Source organism: Mobula birostris, chromosome 3 (genome assembly GCF_030028105.1).
Source record: "Mobula birostris isolate sMobBir1 chromosome 3, sMobBir1.hap1, whole genome shotgun sequence".
In the NCBI taxonomy this organism is placed as follows: Eukaryota; Metazoa; Chordata; class Chondrichthyes; order Myliobatiformes; family Myliobatidae; genus Mobula; species Mobula birostris.
This window is the reverse complement of record NC_092372.1, coordinates 61,310,543-61,334,459: the sequence shown is the minus strand read 5'-3', so window position 1 is coordinate 61,334,459 and position 23,917 is coordinate 61,310,543. Positions and strand designations below refer to the sequence as shown.

Here is a 23,917-nt window from a genome sequence, read left to right as displayed (position 1 = left end):
CTCTCTTTCCCTCGATGCTGTCGAAGGATGTGCAATATGTTTTTTTTCATGTGGCGGGGGGGGGTGAGGTTTTTCTTTGAATAGGTTCCATGGTGTTTTTTGTTTTGTGGCTATCTGTAGAGGAGACGAATCTTAGGGTTGAATACACATATTTTGATAATAAATGTACTTTGAAAAAGATCCATTGAAGATCTCCCCATCTTTCAGCTCCACACGTAAATTACCATTCTGATCTTCCAGAGGATCAATTTTGCCCCATGCTATCCTTTTGCTCTTAGGATTCTCCTTTACCTTGACTCCTTTCTTTTTGGCCTTCCACTCATCCAGCTGGGCTTTGGTCTTTGTACCTACTTTTACAAGCAGCTTTTTGTCTCCCACCTGAACTTCGTGCAGTAACCTTAATGCACACAGAGTAGAGTCGAGCTTTTTATACTCACAAAAGCTGAATGCTGATAACTTTCCTGAAGCTCCTTGAACTCTCTTCCAACTTAAAACCAAGCCGCATTTTACAAGAAACTGCCTAATTAACATAACAGAAACTCTCTCAGATATGTTGCCTACAAAAACTGTTGTAGTTGGACCACTGGTTTCTTCACTTTCAAACTTCCTCTGAGTAGCATGTCCTTGCTTTCCAACCAGAGAAATAGAGGTTGGCACCAACACATATTGGCCCTCTGTTGGTCAATGGTTCATGGTGTAGGGCATGGAGACAGATGTGGCATCATCCAGTACCTTTCTTAATTCACTTTCAGATGACTCTGTTGAAGGGAATGTGGCATGCAAATGGTAAGTGGATCTCCAATCAAGTTGTAGTTGTCTCAGCCACTCACAACCCCACTATGTGGTCCGTCCTGTTTTTACCATCTACAAGCCCAATATGGCTTGTTGGTTGTTGTATTTCATTGTTACAAATGTCATTCCCACAGTAGTTATATTTTCTCCAGTATAAGTTCTCAGTTGGATATCTGCAGGCTTCAGTTTAGTCTCTTTGAAATGCTGTTCAAACTCATTTTGTGGAATGATAGAAACAGCAGAGCCAGCATCCAATTCCACTTTAATTAACTAGCTGTTCACTTCTGATATAAGCCATATTGCTTGTCTATTGTTAACTTTCACAGTCCTGATTCACACTGGTCATGATCAGATTTTTCATTACTGCATGCAGACTGGTGGTCTTTTTGAAACTACAACTTGACTTTTTTTCCTTCTTCCCTATGCAGTCCATTATTTTGTCTGCCCAATATATTTTTTGTATGTGTTCTGCTTTGTTGCATTTTCTTTATATCTGCATTGGTCTGGAGTATGTGAGCCCCTACCATAACAGTAACACAATTTGTTTGTCCAGGCCAGTTTTGGTTCAGATGCTGTAATTTTGTTCACGTTCACTTTCATTCCTGACTGCAACTGACTTGCATCTCTGTCTGCTTTTTCCATTGACACAGCTATTTCAATTGCTCTTTTAAAGATAAGTTCAGCTTCAGTTAGTAGCCATTCTTGAATGAGATTCCACAAACTAAACGACCTCTCAGTGCATAATTAAGCCCATTACTGAACTAACAATGTTCAGGCAACTTCTTCAATTTGGCCACATAAGCTGAAATGAACTCCCCTTCCTTTTTATTCCATTTATCAAACCTAAAACATTCTGCAATCAACAATAGTTTCAGCTCTAAATATTCATGCATTACTTTCAATATATCAACAAAGCTCATTTGGACTGTCAAGCAAACTATATGCCTTTAAACCCAATTCACTCAGCAAAATTGGTACTTGTTTCTCTTTGGCTATTTCATTTACTTTAAAATATTGCACAATTACATATTGCAGTTACCTGCTGTGCAATCAAACGAATCAATTTTTCCTATGCGGCTGACCATTTCTGCTCTTTTTTAAATGAATATTATCACCCCTTACTCAAAGTTTATGAACCATGTCTTTTTGTTTTAACTTGATCGTTTCTGTCTCCTTTTCTAAAGAAACATATGCTGTGCTTTTTTTAACTCAATGCTTCACTGTGACTTTTTTATAATTTGAACATCTCATTGCACTTCACTAGGTAAATAGTTGTTTTGGGTTCATTTTAAATGGAATATAGGTAAATGCATTTACGACGTAGAATGAAGCAAGGGCATATTCTATAAATGTAAGTTGTCTGAGAAGCATGGAGCAACAGAAGAACCTCAGATTCATTGTCCTAAATCCTTTGAAGTATCGGGCCAAGTAAACAAAGTTGTTAAAAATGCATCTGTAAAGCTTTCCTTTGTAGCTGAAGAGCAGATGGAAAACATGAGAAGTTAGGTTAGAACAGTATACATTGTAGGTCTGTACATTACAATTGTGCACAGTTTGATCAGCACTTTACAGAATGGATGTGACTGCACTGCGGATGGTCACAGAGGAGTTTACAGGAATATTACCAGAACTGGAAAATTTTAGCTATGATGGAAGATTGATAGACTTGGGTTTTTTTATTTGGAACAGAGCTAGCACAGGAGAGACTTAAGGTTATATAAATTCATGAGGGATTTATACAAAACAGATAGAAAGGGCCTAAGCTCCTTGACTGAGGGGTCAAATACCAGGATAACTGAATTTGAAGTAACTGGTAAAAAGATTAGAGGGGGATGAGGAATTTGTTAGGACTCTGGAACTCATGGAGACATGGAATCACAGAGTTGCAGACAGATACCACACAGAAACTGGCCCTTCGGTCTATTGCGTATGTGCCAAGCATCACCTCCTAGTAACGTTAATTTTACCAGTATCTTACTTTTTATCTTCTCTGCATCCCCACCCCACTCCCCAGATTCTACCATTCACCCACAGAGTAAGGGCAATCTACAGTGACTAATTAGCCTACCAACCCACATTTCAAACTTCAAAATTAATTTATAACCAAAGTACATATACAGTGCCTATAAAAGGTATTCACCACCCCCCACCCCCGAGAGTTTTCAAGTTTTACTGTTTTATGACAATGAATCACAGTGAAGTTAATTTGGCTTTTTTTGACACTGATCAATAGAAAAAGGCTCTTTCATGTCAAAGCGAGAACAGATTTCTACAAAGTCACATTTCTTGGGGATGTGGGACGAAATCAGAGCACACGTGGATGAATCCCACACAGTCACAGGGAGAAACTGAACTCCACACCGGCAGCACCTGAGATCAGGATGGAACCCAGGTCTCTGGTGTTATGAAGCTGAGGCTTTACTACCTGCGCCACTATGCTGCCCCCAGGAATGAATTAATTCTTAAACTTGAAGCGCTGTGACTTGCAGGGCTACAGATCACGTACTGGAAGGTAGGAATAGGTTGGGCACAGGTTCAACGTGTCTCCTTCTGTTTCTGATGATTGTGTAATTTCATTTCCGTGAGTAAAAGACTTTTTTTTATTCCACATGAGATGCGATGAAGAGATAAAGTTGAAGAATTGGTTGAATTTCTACAGTTCAAGGATTGAGGATTGGGCATTAGTAGCCAGATTTCTTGTGCGATGGATTGTGAGATTGCCAGCACAATGCAGGGTGTTATAGACTTCCTGAACGGAGAGTCTAGTGTCACGATTTATGCTCAGTGATATGGTACATAGCTTTATTTCAGCACAATGCTAAGAGGGCTGTGACCCATTTACTGATTCATTTATATTGTGGCTGTTACTGCCTTATATTCTTTCCATTCATAAAAGGACAGTGTAAGGAATGGTATTGATTTTCATACGCTGGACAGTAGAGAAGAAGAGTCCTGATTTGCAGTCAGTGGAGATATTTAAGTATCTCACCTAGCTGCAGTCTGTTGATGAGAGGAGGTTGTCATACCATGATTTTTATTCAATGGCTTCAGGGACTCTAGCTGCAGTGCTTTGTCACTTGAGAGAGGGTGGCAGACTGATGGGGGAAGTGTTACTGAATTCCCATTCACAACATCCGGTATATCACATTTCAGTATAATTTGATTCATGGATCAGACCAAGGTTGCTTCAATCCAGTTTTGAGAGATTTTATTGTCATACTTTTCACCACTGGTATTGGATCCTCTACACTTGAGATCTTTGCCAGATTTTGTATCTATCTGCTTAAGTGTTGATGGGATGGTTGGCTTTGGTTGGCTTTGCTTGCCCAGTGCTTTCAGAAGAGTTTGAACCTGCCCATGGCTTATACTATCTGTAGCTTAAGGGACTATATACTACTAAAACTCTCATGCTCTGTCTGTCTGTTTGTGACCTTCAATTAGCGCAAATGGTGCATTACAGCGGCACTTTTTTTTTGGCTAAATCGAATTAAAATGCGCTAACTTACAGAATGCAGGCAAAGTTCAGGGTTATATATTTGGATAAAACTGCTCATTCGCCAAAAATCAACAGGCTGCCTTTCACCCGAGACCCCATCGGCCATCATGGAGACCGCGACGCCACAGCCCGACGCATCCACACGGCCAGCGTCAGTGGCGCTTCACGATGCTCACAGAGCCGGTTCCACCTTCCATGGAGACTGCGACACGACACCACGACACATGCGCACGGCCAGCCTCAGCAGCGCCTGACAATGCTCACAACAGCCACACCAACTGCAGTGAAAGGGCAGGGCTATCACGTCCATTTAGGAGAGCGCCAACCACATCATCAAGAAAAATCAGCATCCTGGAGGCTTTGGTGTTACTGCTTCATGTCTTCTATCAGGCATTAGGGTAAAAATATATGGATAGCCTAGTTATGCCACGTGGAAAGAGAAGGGGGACATTATGGTCAAGAGATGACGCCAAACGTCGTCAGGAAGCGGCAAGGAGAGGGAGAGAACAATAATCAGATGAGGCCAGGGCCGCACAACTCCAGGATCAAAGAGTCAAGACAAAAAAGATGAGAGAAGATGAGACAGAGGAGGAGAGGCATGCTGGTCTCCAAAATGACAATAGGCACAGATGGAGGAGAGAACAAGAATCCATCAGGCCAGGGCCGCAGGACTCCAGCATCAGAGAGAAAGATCAAATGGTAGAAGAGATGAAGAGATGAAGAGACGAAGGATGAAAGGGCTGCATGTCTCCAGAATGACAAAAACAAGCAGAGAAGGAGGAGAGAGGAAGAGACAGAGGAGAAAATGAAAGATCAACTCGAGAATATGCAGTAAAGAGTAATTATTGTGAGAGTTGCTGAAGACGATAATGGCCGCTTTCGACGACAATACCTCGACTGAGAAAGAGCAAGACAAAATGCACGACTTGCATGCCGTCACATTTCTGCTGATGTTGGTTCACTGACCAGAGTATGCCCTCGTTGTCATGCCTTCCTGTTCACTGGAGAAACCGCACATTTTTGCTCTATGAAGGGAAAGGTCAGGATAGGCAATTTGCAGCCTCTACCTAATGAGCTCCTCAATTTGTACAGCAATGATGAACCTATTGCAAACGAGTTCAGGAAGAACATCAGACAATACAATTGCCCCTTCCAATTGACATCCTTTGGTGCCAAAGAACTCATTCCAACTAGGAATCGATGGAATCCTTCTGTGATTAGTTAAGGCCAAATCCATCATTACATCGGACATTTAATGCCAGACCCCAACCAGCAAGCCCGATTCCTTCAAATTTACTTCATGGATCCTCAAGACAGCGTAGAATTGAGAACGGGGATACTCCAGAATGATTGAATTCAACGTGAGATTGTTGAACTATTGGAAAACCTACTACGACAATGAAACCCATATGTTGCGTCCCTTCAGCTTGCAAAAGAACAAATTCGAGGCATGCCAGAGGCATCCATTGTCATTGATCCTGACCGGAGACTGGCATTTGAACATGAGAGAAGATTTAATGCACAAATTGCCAACGAAGTCGCTGTCATTATACCAAACAGCACCGAACCTGAAGTAAGATCATGACACATCGTGTTGAAAGAACAAGGAGGTGATTTGCAAATAATTTCAGAGTCCTATCGCTCATATGACAGGTTTCAATACATACTTTTCTTTCCACTTGGAGACAATGGCTGGCATCATCAACTCCGAATAACCAACAACAAGAAACTGACGGCAATGTGTTATTATGCGTATCGAATAATGAACCGTGAGAATGAGTTTAATAACCTTCTCAGAGGAGGACATCTATTCCAACAATACTTGGTCGATATGGCTGCTAAGATTGAAGGCGAGAGGCTGAGCTACATCCGAATGAATCAAGCAACCTTGTGATCAACAGCATACAGAGGCCTGACTGATGCATTGAATGATGACGATGATTTCAGAAACATCGGAAAGCGCATCATCCTCTCATCTACCCGACATTCGACAATCCTGCAGAATTCTTATAGAGGAATTCTATCTTGGTTCCTCTTAATGAAATGATGCAAAAAATAAACTTCACATGCATTAGGCACTTCCCTGGAATCATGAAAGAATACTGCTCCTTCAATGCCGTAAGTGAAGGAGCTAATGCCACTCATTTTCCTACAGAATTCCTTGATTCCGTCAAACTCTCTGGATTGCCACCACATAAACTGGAATTGAAGACGGGATCTCCCATTATTTCAATGAGGAACTGGATCCACCAAGGCTTTGTAATGGAACGCGAATGATGGTGGAAGAACTGCACGACAATCTCATCGTAGCAAAGATAAACATCGGTGCGTTCAAAAATGAGATTGTCATGATCCCAAGAATTCCTCTCAGTTTATCGGAAGGGGAAGATGTCCCTCTTCAGCGGAGCCAGTTCCCGATACAGTCACGCTTTGCTATGACTATACATGAGGCACAAGGCCAAACCATGGAGAGTGTGTTGATTTATCTGGAGAAACCGGTATTCCAGCATGGTCAGCTGTATGTGGCTTTAAGCCGGGGAAAAAGACATGAAAACGTTAGAGTATTCTTGAAGGGTGGCAGATCAACCAGAAATGTTGTCATCAAAAGTGTCTTTCGTTAAATGAGGAGGAGCTATATTTGTCTTGCTATGCGTCTTTCTTCTTTAATAAACTGAGTTTTTCTTCTTTAATTTCCAAAGCACATCACATCACACTGCACTACCTTTCTCTCAAAGGGTGCCCCAACGGGTCACCCAGTTGTCTAGTTATTTCTAAATCTCAAGGATTTTCATCATGTGGACTTTAATATGGATTGTTCTGTTAGCAAGAGTTTTACCCATCTTTAATAGGGAATTTCTCCCTATTTCCTCCAAGAGCACCACAACCCTGTTGTGGTTTGGAGGCTTGTAAGCCTCAGTGATCCAGAGAGCTATGTTGGCTGGAGTCAGGGCTTTGTGCTTTGGCTCTTGGTAGGGTCACTCATACCAAATAGGTCAAAGGGCAGAGGACAGATTAGGAGTGGTCCACTGGCCCTCCAGGTTCGGGAGTTCAGCTCAGGGATAACAACGCTGACTGGTAAAACAAAATTGTTTCAGAGATAGCGATGAAGAATTCTTCTACGTCCAAGTACGATGGTATTCTTGAGTCTCCATCCAGGATTTGCATGACTGACAGTAGTGAAAACCATGCGTAAGCTATTGACATGATGAAGGGAGCCCTGAACACTGTCGGAAATGGATGACCTTCATTGCTGCCCTGGGTGCCAGGGGCACAATGGGCAGTAAGTTTTCCCAATTTGCTACCTTCTGTCAATGCCTCATTGCCAGAATTGTGGCAAGGCGGCTAAAAATTGTACTGTTGAAGAAGAAACAGCCAGAGGGATATTCACACACAATACATTGTGCATTGATTTGAGCTTATTTAATGACAAATGAATTAAGTTACACGTAGTTATTTGACTACCTTCTATAAGGATGAATAGATTTAAATCCTTTAATTCTTAACCAAGAAATAAAATACCTATCTCAATATTACACTGCAATAAAGATGAACAACAAAACAATGGTTTATATGTAACTTAAAACCATCAAAGCAGTGTCTTTAAATGTGATGAATAACAAAGTGGAAAATGACCTCTGTTCAAATTTCAAAAATCTTTTTACCTGTGTAGCTCTCTGTCCTTTTGTTGTTCCAACAGCAAAGTTACCAGGTGATCAGAGGACGGGGTATGCTTAACATCCCCACTTTGCTTTTCTCTCTGGTTTCTATTTTCCTAAAGAATAAACAAGGAACAAATCAGAATATAGAGACAAAAGTGCAGCTTATAATATGCAATTCTTTAACAAGAAGTAATCTACACACTAAATACTAGTAAATCTATCAGGAGAAGGAGAAGATGGCGACGTGACGCAGCGCGCAGTGGCCAACCCGATGAAATGATATCTGTTATCTGTCATGTAGGGTGCCGTGCACAAACCTGATTTGATGGAGACAGATGTGAGAGCATGGAGGAACATCTGAAGGAACTTCTGAAATGCCTTCTTTGCTGCTGCTGCTACTGTGTGATCCAGAATCTCCGGAGGAGAAGGCCCAGAGTCCTCGGCTTTGCTTGTTGCTCAGCGGCCGGGGCGGGGTCAAAGCGCTCAGTGGCTGGTCGGAGGCTCGAAGTTTTCAGACGTACTCAGAGTCGGCTGTGGTCAGGTGCTTCCAATGCATCGGCAGTTGTCGGCGCCTGGAAGTTTATGGCAGGGAGAGTTTCTCCCTTTTGCCGCCTGCTATCGGGACTATCGAGAGTCGATCGGAACTTTGAGACTTGTTTTTTACCGTGCCCATGGTCTGCTCTTTATCAAATTATAGTATTGCTTTGCACTGCTGTAACTATATGTTATAATTATGTGGCCTTGTCAGTGTTAGTTTTTGGTTTGTCCTGTTTTTTTTTTGTGATATCACTCTGGAGGAACATTGTATCATTTCTTAATGCATGCATTTCCAAATGACAATAAACGAGAACTGAGTGTCCTCATAATCTAATATCAGTTATTTTGCCATTTACTATCATTTCTCTTTTAATCATGCATTGAAATTATTATAAGTTTTCTCTCATTTACGAACATTTACTAGAATTTAGAAATATGTCCATAGGGCAGCATGCTAGCAAGCAGTTAGCACAATGCATTACAGCATGAGCTGTAAAATCGGCGTTCAATTCCCACCACTGTCTTTAAGGAGTTTGGATGTTCTCCCTGTGACCATGACAGTTTTCTCCCATATTCTAAAGATATGGGAGTTAGGGTCAGTAACTTGTGGGCATGTTATGTTGGCACCAGAAGCATGGTGACACTTGCTGACTGCCTCACCACATCCCCAACGCAAGTGACACATTTCACTGTATGTTTCAATATTTCAATGTACATTTGACAAATAAAGCTATCCTATAATCTTTAATAAAACAAAGAGGCTTTTGTCTAAACAAAACTATGATGGAACAGATTTATTGAAGCTTGAAGAACTAATGATAATTCTTTAATCGACAGTAGTCACTGAGTGGTCTCTATTATTTAACAGTGAACATACGAATGATAAGTAAAAAAGTCTAGCGCAGCCAAAACCTGACAAAAGGACAAATTCAGAAATGCATCACAACCTTTACAATTTTGATTCCATTAAATTTAATAGATAGAGAAGCATATAGGATGTAACAAGCAAAATGATGTTCCAGAAAAAAACAATCGCAGAACAATTCTGTGAAATAAGAAAAGTATGAATCAACGAAAAGGAAACCAAGATGATGTTAAAGAATAAATGGAAACATGAAATAATTATTACTTGCATGCAGAGATCCAGAATTCTATCTGAAAACATATGCTTTGTGTTATTACTCCGTTACTGTAACTCAGAGTTTCAATGGAAGTATCTGGCACCCAATGAGTAACAGAAAAAAGAAATAGTCTAATCTAGGTTGTTATAATTGGCCTCAGTATTTTTGCCTGTGCAGAAGAGAAAAAAATGCAAAGTTCATTCTCTTGATCACTGCATAAATTACATGCCTACAAACAACAAAACTGGCTCTGGTTCCCTTAATGTGGAATAGTCTACGATCACCATTTAACATTGACCATAATGGTTCAAAAGAGAATGCAACATAAACTAGGACAGATGTGGAAGTGAGGCTAAGTAAAAAAAATCATACATTTATCCCGTACCAACCTGAACTGCATTAAAGATAACACCAAATGCTAATGAGTGGATCATCTGGCTTACTTTGTAGATCTCTTCAGCAACTTCACTGGACAACTCATGTGTAACCTGTAGATACATACATTGAAAAAAGAACAAATTAACACACAAAATGGAACCCTGTGGAAGTTAAATATCATTGCCCTGAGAGTAAAATAGATCAAAGGAACAATCCCAAACACATCATTGTCACAACTGTGCAATCGACATTAAGATTGGTCCAAAAATAACTTGTTTGCCAGCAGCAGCTTGTAAGTTAATTACTTTAACTGGACTTTATGGCTCTTCAGAAGCAATACAAGATGGGCCTACAAACTGATAAGTATCCCTCCTTCCCATCTGCAATGAAAACTGGCTCAAATAGGACAAGCAGGGTTATACACTTATTGAAGTAAATATACAGTTTGCAGACAATGATTCCTTGTCAGACAGAAGGGAAAGGTTGGGAACAAATCTGAGGCAGAGAAGGGAAAGCTGCTCATTGGATTGGGGTGAGGAGGGAGCAAGAGGTGAGAAATGGAAATCATTTGTTTCATCTGGCTATTCTACTCAGGTGTTTAGAATTTCACAGATACTTCAAGGAGTGTGGCTAATTCATTCTCTACTTTCAACCATTACCTTCCAAGAATTCACCACTTCCGATTTCATTAAAGGTAATGTCTGGCATCTTTGATACTGAGCAGGCAATCACGCCACTAGTTTACAACTCCAACAGTAAAGATTTTTAAAAAGTCATTATTTCTATAATAAAATGAATATAAACTGATGTTCTAAAGTACTTCGAGATATTAGGCAGCTAGACAGGTTTGCAATCAAAAGTTAGACAAAGGGGTCTACTGTCACATGCACTAGTGCAAGTTTGCCCCGATACAATGAAAACTTTACTCGGAGCAGCGTCACGTACACTTGCATCTAGAGACACAACATCCGCAAGAAAAAAAACGTAAGTGAAACATAAGTTATACAAGAAAGAACATAATTAGAAAGAAAAATAAACAAAGTCCATTGTAGTGCAAAGTGATCAAAGTTGAGAAAGCACAAGATGGCATTAGGGAGAGGTGACATTTTACTGACAGCTGACAGATTAGGTCATGCATATGAGGTTGAGATTTTATTTTATTTGCTTTCTATTCAAGATTGTTTAAAGTCATTTTCAGTACGCAAGTATAAAAGAGAATGAAATAATTTTTACTCCCAGATCCAATGCGTCACACAAAAAAACATAATAAATATGAGAAAGCTTATATACATAGATTGATTGTATGTCCATAAAGTGACGTTTCCAGATGTGTCTGTACATAAGGTGACGAGCAGGAATTGATAAAGTAGTGGTAGTTGGGAATTGTGGAGGGATGGGTTTGTGGGTGGAGATGTTGACCAATCTTACTGCTTAGGTAAAGTAACAGTTTTAGAGTCTGGTGGGCCTGGCGTGGATGCTATGCAGCCTCGTCCCTGATGGGAGAGGATCAGACAGTATATGAGCAGGGTGGATGGGTTACTTTATCAAGTTACTGGCCTTTTTCTGGCACCTTTTGGTATATATGTCCCTGTTGGCAGGTAGACCGGTGCTAGTGATGCGTTGGGCAGTTTTGGCTATCCGTTGTAGAGCCTTCTGGTCTGCCACAGTGCAGCTTCAGTACCAAGCAGTGGTGCAGCTCGTCAGGATGCTTTCTACTACGCATCTGTAGAATGATATGAGTATAGACGTGCATAGACCAGCTATCTTCCACCTCCTCAGAAAGTAGAGGCAGTAATGAGCTTTCCTGATTGTGTAGATTATGTTCTGGGACCACGAGAGGTTATGCAAGAAGTGCACACAGGCAACACACACAAATTGATGAAGAACTCAGTTGGTCAGACAGCATCTATGGAAATGCATAGAGAGTCGACGTTTCAGGCCGTGACCCTTCTTCAGAGCTGAGAAGGAAGGGGGGAGATGCCAGGATAAAAAGATGGGGGTAGGGGGGAGAAGGAGGATAGCTGGAAGGTGATCGGTGAAGCCAGTTGGGTGGCAAATGTCTAGGGCTGGATAAAAGATAAAAAGGATAATAAAAGTGAACCATAGGAGAAAGGGAAAGAGGAGGAGGTCTGGGGAAAGTAATAGGCAGGCGAGAAGAGGAAAAAGGTCAGTATGGGGAATAGAGTGAGGGGGAGGGGGATTTATTTACCGGAAGGGGAAATCAATATTCATGCCATCAAATTGGAGGCCACCCAGACAAAATATATGGTGTTACTCCTCCATCTTGGCACAGAAGGAGGAAATGGACCAACATCATGAAACAGGAATAAGAATGGGAATTAAATTGTTTGGCCATTGGGAAGTCCTGCTTGTGGTTGATTGTGAGGAGGTGCTCGATGAAGTGGACCCCCAATTTATGTTGGGTTTTACCAACGTAGAGGAGGCCACTTCAGAAGCACTGGACACAATACATGACCCCATCAGATTCGTAGAAGTGCTGTCTCACCTAGAAGGACTGTTTGGGGCCCTGAGAGGAAGTGAGGGAGGAGGTGTATGGGTAGGTGTAGGACTTCCATCATTTGCAGGGGTAAGTGCCGGGAGGAAGATTAGTGGGCAGGAGCGAATAGCCAAGGGAATCGCGAAGGGTGCGGAAAATGGAGGAGAAGTTGAAACTGCCCACAATTTCCACTGTTGTGCCACTGATGTAAAGAAAGTGTAAGTGGTACGAGTTCTTCTGACGTCAATAGCCATCTCCTTTGTCTTGCTGACACTGAGGAAGAGATTATTGGCCTGGCACCAGGCCTCAAACTCCTTCATCTCCTCTCTGTAGGTTGTCTCATCATTATTGGTGATGAGCCCCACCAACATCGTGTCATCAGCAGACTTGACAATATGATTACTTGGGTCTTGTGCTATGAGTCATGTGTGAGCAGAGTGTACAGCAATGAGCTCAGCACACAGCCCTCGGGGCACTCATATTGACGATGATAGAGAGGGTGGAGGGGTTGTGCATCCTGTCTGAGGTCTGTTAGTTATGAAGTCCAACACAGTATTTAGACTGAGGGGTAGGAGTTCGTTCACCAAGGTCTGTGAGACAGAACTGGTGAATGCAGAGCAGCCAACAGATCAGATCATGCATAGTTGGTTAAGGTTTTATTTTGTTTGCTTAGTATGTTAACATGCATATTAAAAGTCTTCTTTAAACTCAAAATAGTTTATAAACTGCTTGAACCATTTACATTGCATGCAGAAAAAGCACTGCACATATTTTGTCTGATGATTGTCATAAAGTTTATAATTAAAAACTGCAACAACCTATCAAGTACAATTTACTTCTCCGCACCTAAATGGGATAAGTAACCTAAAGAATTACTAAGTTCACTTCAAGACTGAGTGCGAAGAAAATGAGAGGAATTTCCAGGAGCCTCCCAAGCACTTCTCAACATAAGACCATCAGAAAAAAAAATACTGGCTAACAGAGGAGAACACTCCTGCAGTTCCATTCCCAATTTCCTAAACTTCAGGGATTTGGTAATCTGGTGATGGGGCTTGCAGACAATTTGCAGCTGGCAGCAAACAGGCTCAATTGCACTTGTCAAATCAACTCAGTCACATTAATGATTTGGCTCTCAGTCTCTGTATACTTGATTTCCGGTGGATGAAATATAAAAAGCTTTTCACCTTTAAGCAATACCATTTATATATTTTTAAAGTGCTTATATTAATTAAATGGCTCCAGTGAAGAGTGTTATGTTGAAGACACAATGCTGATGAAGAAAGGAGAAGATAAGAGCTGTATAACAAAAATCCAAGCAGCTTTCTGTTTTGTGGTGAATGCTCAAAAAATTGTACCATTGCATTCCTTGTGTCAGATCATTCAGTGGCACCAAATCCATTTAAATTCATTCACCCGAGGATGTGAAGTCTAAGATCATAATGACACAACATATGCACTAAAAGCAGCTTAGACTGCTATGAAACAAGGAACATGCTGTAGTGCTTACTAAGTCATTAAACAGTCAATTTATATTCTGGATAACATTTTAAAAGATTGTAAATGGTGAACTTCATGCTCACTTAAAGGGGTTTCTATAGGATGTTACCTCCCAGTGGAATAGCATGCTTGACCCTTCAAATTTGACACAAAAACTGGCCCACTTGGCTGGTTCACTGGTTGGTAGAGTCATGAACAAAGCTGAACTTCTGGTCTCAGTCAATTTATATAGGAGGTGGACTTGAGGTCCATCAAAAGCTGGAAATCAGATAATTTCTGTACTGTGGATTGATGGCAGAGTATTCAACCAAGATTTGGTAAGGCCATTTGGCCATTGGGTCTGCTCTGTCATTTCATCATGGCTGATTTATTATCCTTCTCTTGCCATCACCCTGTAAACTCTGACACCATTACTAATCAAAAACCTTTCAGCCTCGGCTTTAAATATACCCAATGACATGTCCTCCACAGCCATCGGTGGTAATGAATTCCAGAGATTCACCACCCTCCTCCTTAGTTCTGTTCTAAAGGGACATCCTTGTATTCTGAAGCTGTACCCTAAGCTCCTAGACTCCCCTACTATAGGAAACATCCTTTCCACGTCTACTCTATATACGTTTCAATGAGATTCCCCCTTCATTATTCTAAACTCCAGCATGTACAAGCCCAGAGCCATCAAACACTCCTCATACCTTAACCCATTCATTCCTCGAATCATTCTTTTTAACCTCTGGACCCTCTGCAATGCCAGCACATCTTTTCTTAGCTAAGTGTGGTCTGACCGATGTCCGATAAAGACTTAGCATTACATCCTTGCATTATATTCTAGTCCTCTGGAAATGAATGTTAACATTGCATTTGCCTTCCTTACCACCAACTCAACCTGCAAGTTAAACTTTAAGGAATCCTGTACGAGGACTTATTACACCTTTGATTTGTGAATTTGCTCCCCATTTAAAAAATAGTCTATGATATTATTCTTTCTAACAAAAATGCATGACGTACACTTCCCTACTCTGTATTCCATTTGCCACTTCTTCGTCCATTCTTCTAATCTGTCTAAGTCTTCTGCAGACTCACTGCCCTTCCAGCTATCTTCGTATAATCTACTAACATGCTCACAAAGCCAATAATTCCGTCATCCAGGTCATTAACATATAACATGAAAAGAAGTAGTCCCGACACTAACCCCTGCGAAACATCCACAGCCAACCAGAAAAGGCTCCCTTTATTCCCACTCTTTGCCTCCTGCCAGTCCATTAAAATTTCCATTAGTATTAGTAGTTCTGCTCTGCAAATTTTTGTCTTGGAGGTATAAATCTTGACTTGCAGCTAAGAATTTTAAGACCACTCTTTTAAAGTATATAAGAATTTGACCGTTCTCAAATATTGCCTCCAGTCTGCTAACATCAATGGCAGTTCTTTGAGCTATTTTTTGAAATTCAAGCTTGCTGGCATTCAATTTCCCTTCTTCTTCATGCCCTATTAAAGCTCGTCCTATAGTCTGAGCTTTTGTTTCTTCTACCTATTTCTGTCCAATATACAATATCTAGTCTATGTTTTTTAATTTGTTTGGAGATGCCTGTACAACGTGATAACAAGCCCTTCTGAACCTAATTCTACCCATCCAACCAATTAACCTACTAACCATTTGTCTTTGGGATGTAGGAGGAAACCCAAGCAGTCATGGAGAAGAACGTACAAACTCCTTACCTGGGTCACTGGTGCTGTAATGACAATATGTTAACCTCTATGCCATTTGCTGCCCATTCTGTACATTCTTTTGTTGCACAACATAAGTCATTGATGACAAAATATCCCATCAGTATCTGAATCATCATTGCCGTATTTCTCCAGTGGAAATATTTCACTTCCGTTAGCCAAATATCCTCACGTCTTCCATTCTTTGATCTGAGCATAATTGGATGTTTGTACTTTTGAACAAGTGCTGGATTCAGTCAAAGTATTTACCCATGAACAAACAGATGCAGTGGCTGTGGGATTGCCCTTGCTGACAGCTATTGCTAATTTCTACGTGGAGGATTTTGAGCAGAGGGCTTTGAGTTTATGACCTTTACGCCCCAAATGCTTCCTCAGCTACGTCGTTGACATCTTCATAGCGTGGCCTCATGGACTCCAGGCACTCCAACAGTTCCACGACCATCTGAACAGCATACATCCAAACACTCAATTTATGATGGAAATGGAGAAGAATGGTTGCCTCCAATTCCTGGACATTCTAATATGATGGAAACCATGTGGCATTTATCAGAAATCCACGCACATGGACTTAGAACTCAACAATAACAGCCACCATCACACCTCTCAATGTAGAGCATTTTTTTTCAAACCCAGATAGTCGCCACAAGGAAATAAGATGATTAAGCACAAAGTTCCGACAGAATGGCTACAAGGTGAAGGAAATCAATCAGCCCTTTAAAAGGGCCAACAGAAAAACCAGGAAACCTAACAATGAGGAGGAACCCATCACTACTGCCTGCTGTCTCTATATTTCCAGGGTTTCTGGAAGAATCATCAGGATCGTGAAGAAATACCAGATGCATACCATCCACAAACCCGTAAGGAAGGTCAAATCACAGCTTATGCAGGTCAAAGTTGACTTGGGTCGTAGGTTGGCTGACTTTTACAGGATTCCCTGTGAATGTGGAGCAGTGTATATTGGCCAGATGGGATGCACGGTGGAAACCCGCATCACGGAGCACAGGTGGTGTATTGGTTTGGGTTACCTGGAGAAATTGGTGGTAGCAGAAAACTACATTCACTATGGCCATAGGGTTGACTTTGATGACACAAAACTACTGTGCCATGCCAATGGCTTTTGGGGCCGCCTGGTGAAGGAAGCCATTGAAATAAAACTAGAGGAAAAGAATTTTGACAAAGATGAAGGTCTCGCTTTTAGTAGGAACTGGAATTCAACTGTAAACAAGGAGGGGGAGCGGAAACCTGATTGGATGAGGACTAACCAATCAGGAGGGATGGACCTCAGGGATATAAATGCCACCGGGTAGACATGCCCAGGCATCATTCCTGATGAAGATGGTGGACCTTGTAACAAACATCGGCTATAATTGATACCTGTACCCGTCTGGAAATCTGAGAAGAGTTTATTCCTATTTACCTCAATTTTCCTTTAGGGAAGAGGAGAGAGTCAACTTCTTCATCTCTTTTTTGATTTCTCCTTGATGTTGATACATTACTCTCCTAGTAGAGTTCAGTATAAACAATGCAGTTTACTCTTGCAGAGACCAGCAGATCAGGTTGCAGCTCTCCCCAGGACTGTACTCTTCCTACACTACACTTCAAATCAGAGGTGGGACGACAGTCAGGAGTTCTACTCCCACTGCATCACATGGGCTCAAAACCCAGTAACTTGAGAAAATTCATGATATCTTCATTAAGCACCCGACCATGTGCTAACTGAGTCAACCATGGTAAAGGAAGGTGCTTTGATAACTTTATAAAGTCATAGAGTTGTAGAAAACTACAGCACAGATGTGGTTTGGCCCATCTAGTCCATGCCAAGCTATAAATCTGCCTACTCCCATCAACATGCACCTGGACCATAGTCCTCCATACCCCTCCCATCCATTTATCCAAATTTCTCTTAAACATTGAAACCAAACACAAATCCACCACTTACGCTGGAGCCTACATTAAACAATCCAGACAATAAATGTGACACATCCACACCTGCCACATCCAGTGTGAAGAACAAGCCACTGGTGATTCCACATCTCTGGTGAAAACCTTCAGTAAAGCAGGTGTTAATATCACTAGTTACCTGCTGCTTGCCACACTGTCTTGCAGTTGTGAAGATTCAAGTCACATCACCAGGTCTATGGATAAGTGTGGAGTAGCATGAAAATAAAGGAGGAAACTTAGTCGTCCCTGTTATGTTTTGTTACATCAAAGCATTAAACTAATTCAAAGGAAAACAACAGAACTAGGAGATGCAAGTTTAATTCTATTCATTACTTTTAGCAAAGCGCGCACATATCACGTGGTAGCGTCATGACGTAGGCAATTCACATTTTTTACATATAACCATAATGAATTAAAAACAAATGCTTATTCAAACTCTGCTTGGCTGTGAAACGATCTCAGTTCTAGTGCCTCCTCCATTGTGGTTATAGGAGTTCACTCTGGGACTGTGGGAAGCGGGAAGCAGTTCTAACAGTGGTTCCACCTTGCTTCTCTAACAATTGGCTCTACGCTTCTCAACTGATCGATGTGTTGCCTCCAGATAATATCAGACACAATCTCCACTACCTAGAAGAGTGGTCCAGTTCTGACCTTAATCTTTCCAAGTACCCACTTTGATCACCTCTGTAGTGCATGGCCAGGACAGCTTGTCTAGGAGTGAAACACTGAACCTCCCTGTTTGAGGAAACTTCAATTGGCCTCAGTTGTTTGTCCTGGGTTTGAGGAGATCCAAGCATGAATGCAAGGGGCGGCCCAGGAACAGCATAGCCAGTGAGTTGTTGGTTGTGGAGTGTGTTGCATTGCGTTGTACAAGGAGGAAATTGGCGAGCTTCTGATTCAGTATCAGTGTAGTGTGATCTGCTGACATTGCTTGCAGTGAATTCTTTAGACTCTGGACAAACCTTTCCACAAATCCATTTGTTGTTGATACGGTGTAAATGTAATATCTCTTATTCCATTCATAACATACTGTGGTCCACTGCCACTGACCAAGTGTTCTGGAACACCGTTCCTTGTGAGGGGCACTTCTTAACACATCAACAGTAGACGAGGCTGTAGTGGGGGCTTCTGAGAATAATTCTGACCACATCCACTACTACCAAGTAATTTGGGCCCATGAATGCTCCAGCAAAATCTACACAAATCCTCTGCCAGGGCAATGCAGGCCATTCCCAGGATGAAGAGACGCTGCTATTGGCATCTTCTGGACGTGTTGCCATTCCGCACAGTGCATGGAGAACTGCTCAATCAGCTGATCTATCCTTGGCTACCAGACAAAGCTTCAAGCCAACGTTTTCATTCTAACTTCACCTAGATGACCATCATGTAGCTCCTCCAACACTTCAGCTCTCAGCTTGGATGGTACAACAATTCTCATTTCCACATTAGGCAACTTCCATTAAGGGCAATTCTATCCCGTTGCTGGTAAAAATAGCTGATCTGGAGTTTCTGTTGCACATTCCAGCCATTTTGGGTGACCATGTAGACCTGAGACAGTGTGACTTCTTTTCTGATATCTCTGCTGTGATAGGGAGACTTCCAACTTGTGTGAGGGAGAATACATCAAGAGAAGTGTCTTTTTTTGGTAAATGATTCTGGTATTTCCTTTTCCAAGGGTAAATGGGACAGCATGGTCATGATTAATTGCCCTCTTGAATTCAATCTTGTAATTGTGTCTTCCAAGAAATGGAGCACATTTCTGCATTCCTGCTGCCATTGTTAGTGGACCACCCTTTTGTGGATTGAAAATGGACACTAGTGCTTGGTGATCAGTAACGAGGGTAGATTCTCTCCCATACAAGTACTGGTTAAAATGCTTTACATCCCAAACCAGACTCAAGGCCTCTCTGTCAATCTATGCATAATTTTCCTCTGCAGCAGTCATGGAATGTTCATTTCTATCACTCAGAACATGCGACATGACTGCACATATACTATAAGGCCAGATGTCACAGGCAAGCTTGTATGTGGCTTAGCCAATCACAACCCCACAATGCTTGTCCTTCTATTTTTACCACATACAAGCTCTATGTGGTTTGCTGGTCGTTGTATTTCACTGTTACAAATATCAATCCCACGAGTTATCTTTTCCTTACTATGACTTCTTAGTTGGATATCTGCAGGCTTCAGTTCACTATCTTTGAAATGCTGTTCAAACTCATCTTGTGGAATGACTATAACAGCTGAGCTACAGTCCAATTTTATTTTAATTAATTTACTATACACTTCTGATGCAAGCAATTTTACTTGTCTCTTGTTACTTTTCACATCATGAATCTCAAGGCTATTCAGTCCTACATCATTCTTATCATTATCAGATTTTTCATCAACAACATGGTTTTGAAACTGCAACTTGTCTTTTATCTTTTTCTCTTCTCTGTGCAGTCCATTTATTTTTGTCTGTCCGACATGCTCTTTGTACGTGTCCTACTTTGTTGCAGTTTCTACAAGTTTTACTTTTAAATCTGCATTGGTCATGAGTATGTGAGCCCCTGCCACAACAGTAACATCATTTGTTCATCCAGCCTAGTTTCTGTTTAGACATTGCAATTTTGTTCATGATCGCTTTCATTCCTAACTACAACTCAACTGTGTCTCTGTCTGCTGCTTCCATTCATACACCAACCTCAACTGCTCTTATAAGTGTAAGGTGTTTTAGGTAGGAGCCATCTTTGAAAGCTTTCTTGTAAGATTCCATATACTAAACAATCTCTCAATGTATCATTAACACCATTTCCAAAATGACAATGCTCAGACAACAGCTTCAATTCTGCCACATGCACTGAAATAGATATATATATATATATATATCCATAATGAATTATACAAACAATGAAGAATGCTTAGACAAGCATTCCGCAGTCAACAATGGCTTCAGATCTAAATATTCCTGCACTACTTTCACAATATCAGCAAAGTTTATTTCAGCTGGTTTGGTTAAAGCAGTTAAATTCAAAGCAAACTGTATTCCTTTAAACCCAATGCACTCGGCAAAATTAGTACTTGATTCTTATTGGCTACATTATCTGCATCAAAATACTGTTGAATTAGCTCAACATACATGAGTCAATTAGCTGTTGAACAATCAAACACATTTATCTTTCTGATGTGACCAGTCATTTCTGATCTTTTTTAAATGATTGTTATCACACAGAATTTCATGAACCAATTAATTCTTCTGTTTTCTGCCTTTTTTAACACAACTATCTCGACCGTTTTTTCACTTGACCATTGCTCGCTGTTCTTTTTTTTAAGCTCAAATGTCTTCCTGTGTTTCAACAAGTTGGTAGCCATGTTAGGTTCATTTTATAAATACCTCATCACCACTGTTATGTTTTATAGATTTTAATTAATTAAAAGGAAAAGAGAGTCCAAAATGCAAGTTCTTTATCCTGGGCTGAGAGTTTGTTCTTTACTTTAAGTGAGGTGTGCACATATCACATGGTATCATCATGCTGCATTCAATTCATGTGCATACAGACATATATATTTATACACATATACATATACACATACACAGACACATATATATTATACATATACACACACATATTTTTATGTATATATATATATATATATATATACACATAATGGATTATATAAACAACAAAGAATGCTTAATCAAATATATATACAAGATTACTCAAATATTACTGCAATATTAAATACACAACAGTCCCCTTCTGGTGAGGCTTTGTAACCAGCTCATAGTATCTTCTTGAACATAATACCAAAGTAAAAGGCTGCACAACATTCTGTATTAAATTCTTCTTTTAAATTATCATTTGGATGACAACTAATCATCTGTGTGCATTCCCTCACCACCCACAATTTGTATGGACTTTAACCACTGGAAAGTAACATAAAGGGGGTTGGAAAGAAATCGAATTTTAGGGAAACTAAGTTTCCAGAAAAGAAGATACAATCAAAAGGCATGAAGCAACAATGTATTAGGCATGCCAAAGCTATGAAAAGAAAAGTCAATTTTAGCTGTGTGGGGGAATATATTTGCCTTATCCAAGAATAGGGGAAGTATTCTAAATAGAGAGTGGTGAGAAGTAGCACCATATTTAATGAAAAGAAAAAAAAGTTTTATGATTTAAGGATAATGTCATCATGAACCGATAAAATAAATTTTGTCACAATAATCTGTTGAGAAAGGGAAAAGAATGTATTGTGAATATAATGTAAAGCACTTTTTTTCTGAAGACATTACATTTTAAAGCATAACAAAATCCAAACCACCAATCCAACTTTGGTTGTGGCTCATTTAATAATAATTTCACTTCTGAAGAAGAAGTAGTTTAAGTCCTACTTCTGAGACTCAGCAACAGAAGTCTTGGTTGATACCCCACTGAAGAACTGAATGGGGGCTGCCTGGTCAGAGGTTTCATCACTTAGATGAGTTGTTGAACGTTAGCCACACCTCCCCATTTATGTAGAAGTGAGAGATCACCTGCTGTCACTATTCAGGAAAGCGCAAAAGAATTACTCCTTAGAGAATTTTCACCCAAAATCTCTAAAACAAAAATTTGATCATTATCATAAGGGAATTAATGGGAATTGCTACACACTCTCATGGTTTATCACATACAGCACAGAAACAGGCCCCTCACTTCATTTAGTCTGTGCCGACCTGGTCTTCTGCCTAGTCCCGTCTACCTGTGCCCAGGCCATAGTCCTCTAAGCCTCTCACATCCATGAACTTATCAAAATGTCTCTTAAATGTTACAACTGAATCTGCGGCTTCCACTTCCACTGGCAGCTCTTTCCATACTTGCACCACTCTCTGAGTGGAGAAGGTCCTCCTCAGTTTCTCCTTAGATCAAAGTTCAAAGTAAAATTTATTATCAGAGTACATAGATGTCACCACATACAACCCTGAGATTATTTTTCTTGTGGGAGAACTCAGCAAATCTATAGAGCAGTAACTGTAAACAGGATCAATGAAAGAGCAAAAGCATAGAAGACAACAAACTGTCCAAATGCAAATATAAATAGGAATAAATAACAAGAGCATGAAGTAACAAGATAAAGAATCCTTAAAGTGAGACCATCGGTTGTGGGAACACCAGAAATAGAATGAGTGTAGTTATCCCCTTTTGTTCATGACCTGATGGTTGAGAGAAGTAACTATTCTTGAAGCTAGTGGTGTGAGTCCTGAGGCTCTTGTAACTTCTACATAATGGCAGCAGCAAGAAAAGAGCATGGCCTGAGTGGTGAGGAGCATGGATAATGGATGCTGATTTTCTACAGCACTGTTTCATACAGACGAGCTCAATTGTTGGGAGGGTTTTATCCGTAGTGTACTGGACCAAATCCGCCACCTTTTGTAGGATTTTCCACTCAAAGGCATTCCTATACCAAGCTCTAATGCAGCCAGGCAATACACTCTCCACTGCACATCTATAGAAGTCTGTCAAGGTTTTTGATGATATGCCAAACCTCCACAGACTCCTGAGGAAGAAGAGGCACTGTTGTACTTTCTTTGCAATCACACTTATACGATGGTCCTCTGAGATAGTGACACCCAGGAATTTAAAGTTACTGGCCTTCTCCACCTCTGATTATCTTTTCACCTTTTACCTATGACCTCTAATACTAGTCTCGGCCAACCTGAGAGGAAAACGCCTGCATGCACTCACTCTATCTATACCTCTCATAGTTTCCAGTACCTCTATGCTGTTAAATTATCTACAACAGTGACCTACAGTTCGAGAAGTACTTCATCTCAAAAGCATTTTGGAATGGCCCCAGTTTAAAAAAAACTGGAATGTAAAAATAAGACTTTATTTTTTTCAGCTGAATGGCTGCATCCATTAAGACACATGCACAGCATCATATGAAAGCATATTAAACCACTGCCTAAATAACACACATAAAAGTTGCTGGTGAATGCAGCAGGCCAGGCAGCATCTCTAGGAAGAGGTGCAGTCGACGTTTCAGGCCGAGACCCTTCGTCAGGACACTCTTCAACTTTTGATCCTCTCTTAAACCACCGCCACTAGTTTAATATATTTTCTCTGCCTTGACTTTTTCAAGCATGATTATTCTGTCATTGTCTATGGGACAATGTCCTAGAATTGTCTATTTTCTACACCATTATATAAATGCCATCTTCACAGGATGATTAAGGATAGGCAATTAATATGGCCTGGACAGTGTTACCTACATATTCTGACGGATATGCAAAATAATTCTAGAGGATTTTAGCAGC

The 23,917-nt window shown here is 40.6% G+C and overlaps 1 protein-coding gene across 2 annotated transcripts in view; it reads right to left on the bottom strand.

The window, feature by feature from the left end:
- The window catches only part of LOC140194603 (uncharacterized), a 94,925-nt gene that overhangs the window by 4,675 nt on the left and 66,333 nt on the right, over positions 1–23,917 (bottom strand). Inside the window, exons 6-7 of one of the 2 annotated variants that reach the window (XM_072251833.1) lie at positions 9,995–10,093; positions 7,951–8,060 (exon numbers count right to left, since the gene is read on the bottom strand). In XM_072251833.1, the coding sequence (XP_072107934.1) occupies positions 10,045–10,093 (49 nt within the window). In that variant the 3' untranslated portion in view covers positions 7,951–8,060; positions 9,995–10,044. The remainder of the gene's footprint in view (positions 1–7,950; positions 8,061–9,994; positions 10,094–23,917) is intronic. The other variant, XM_072251834.1, reaches the window with a different exon arrangement.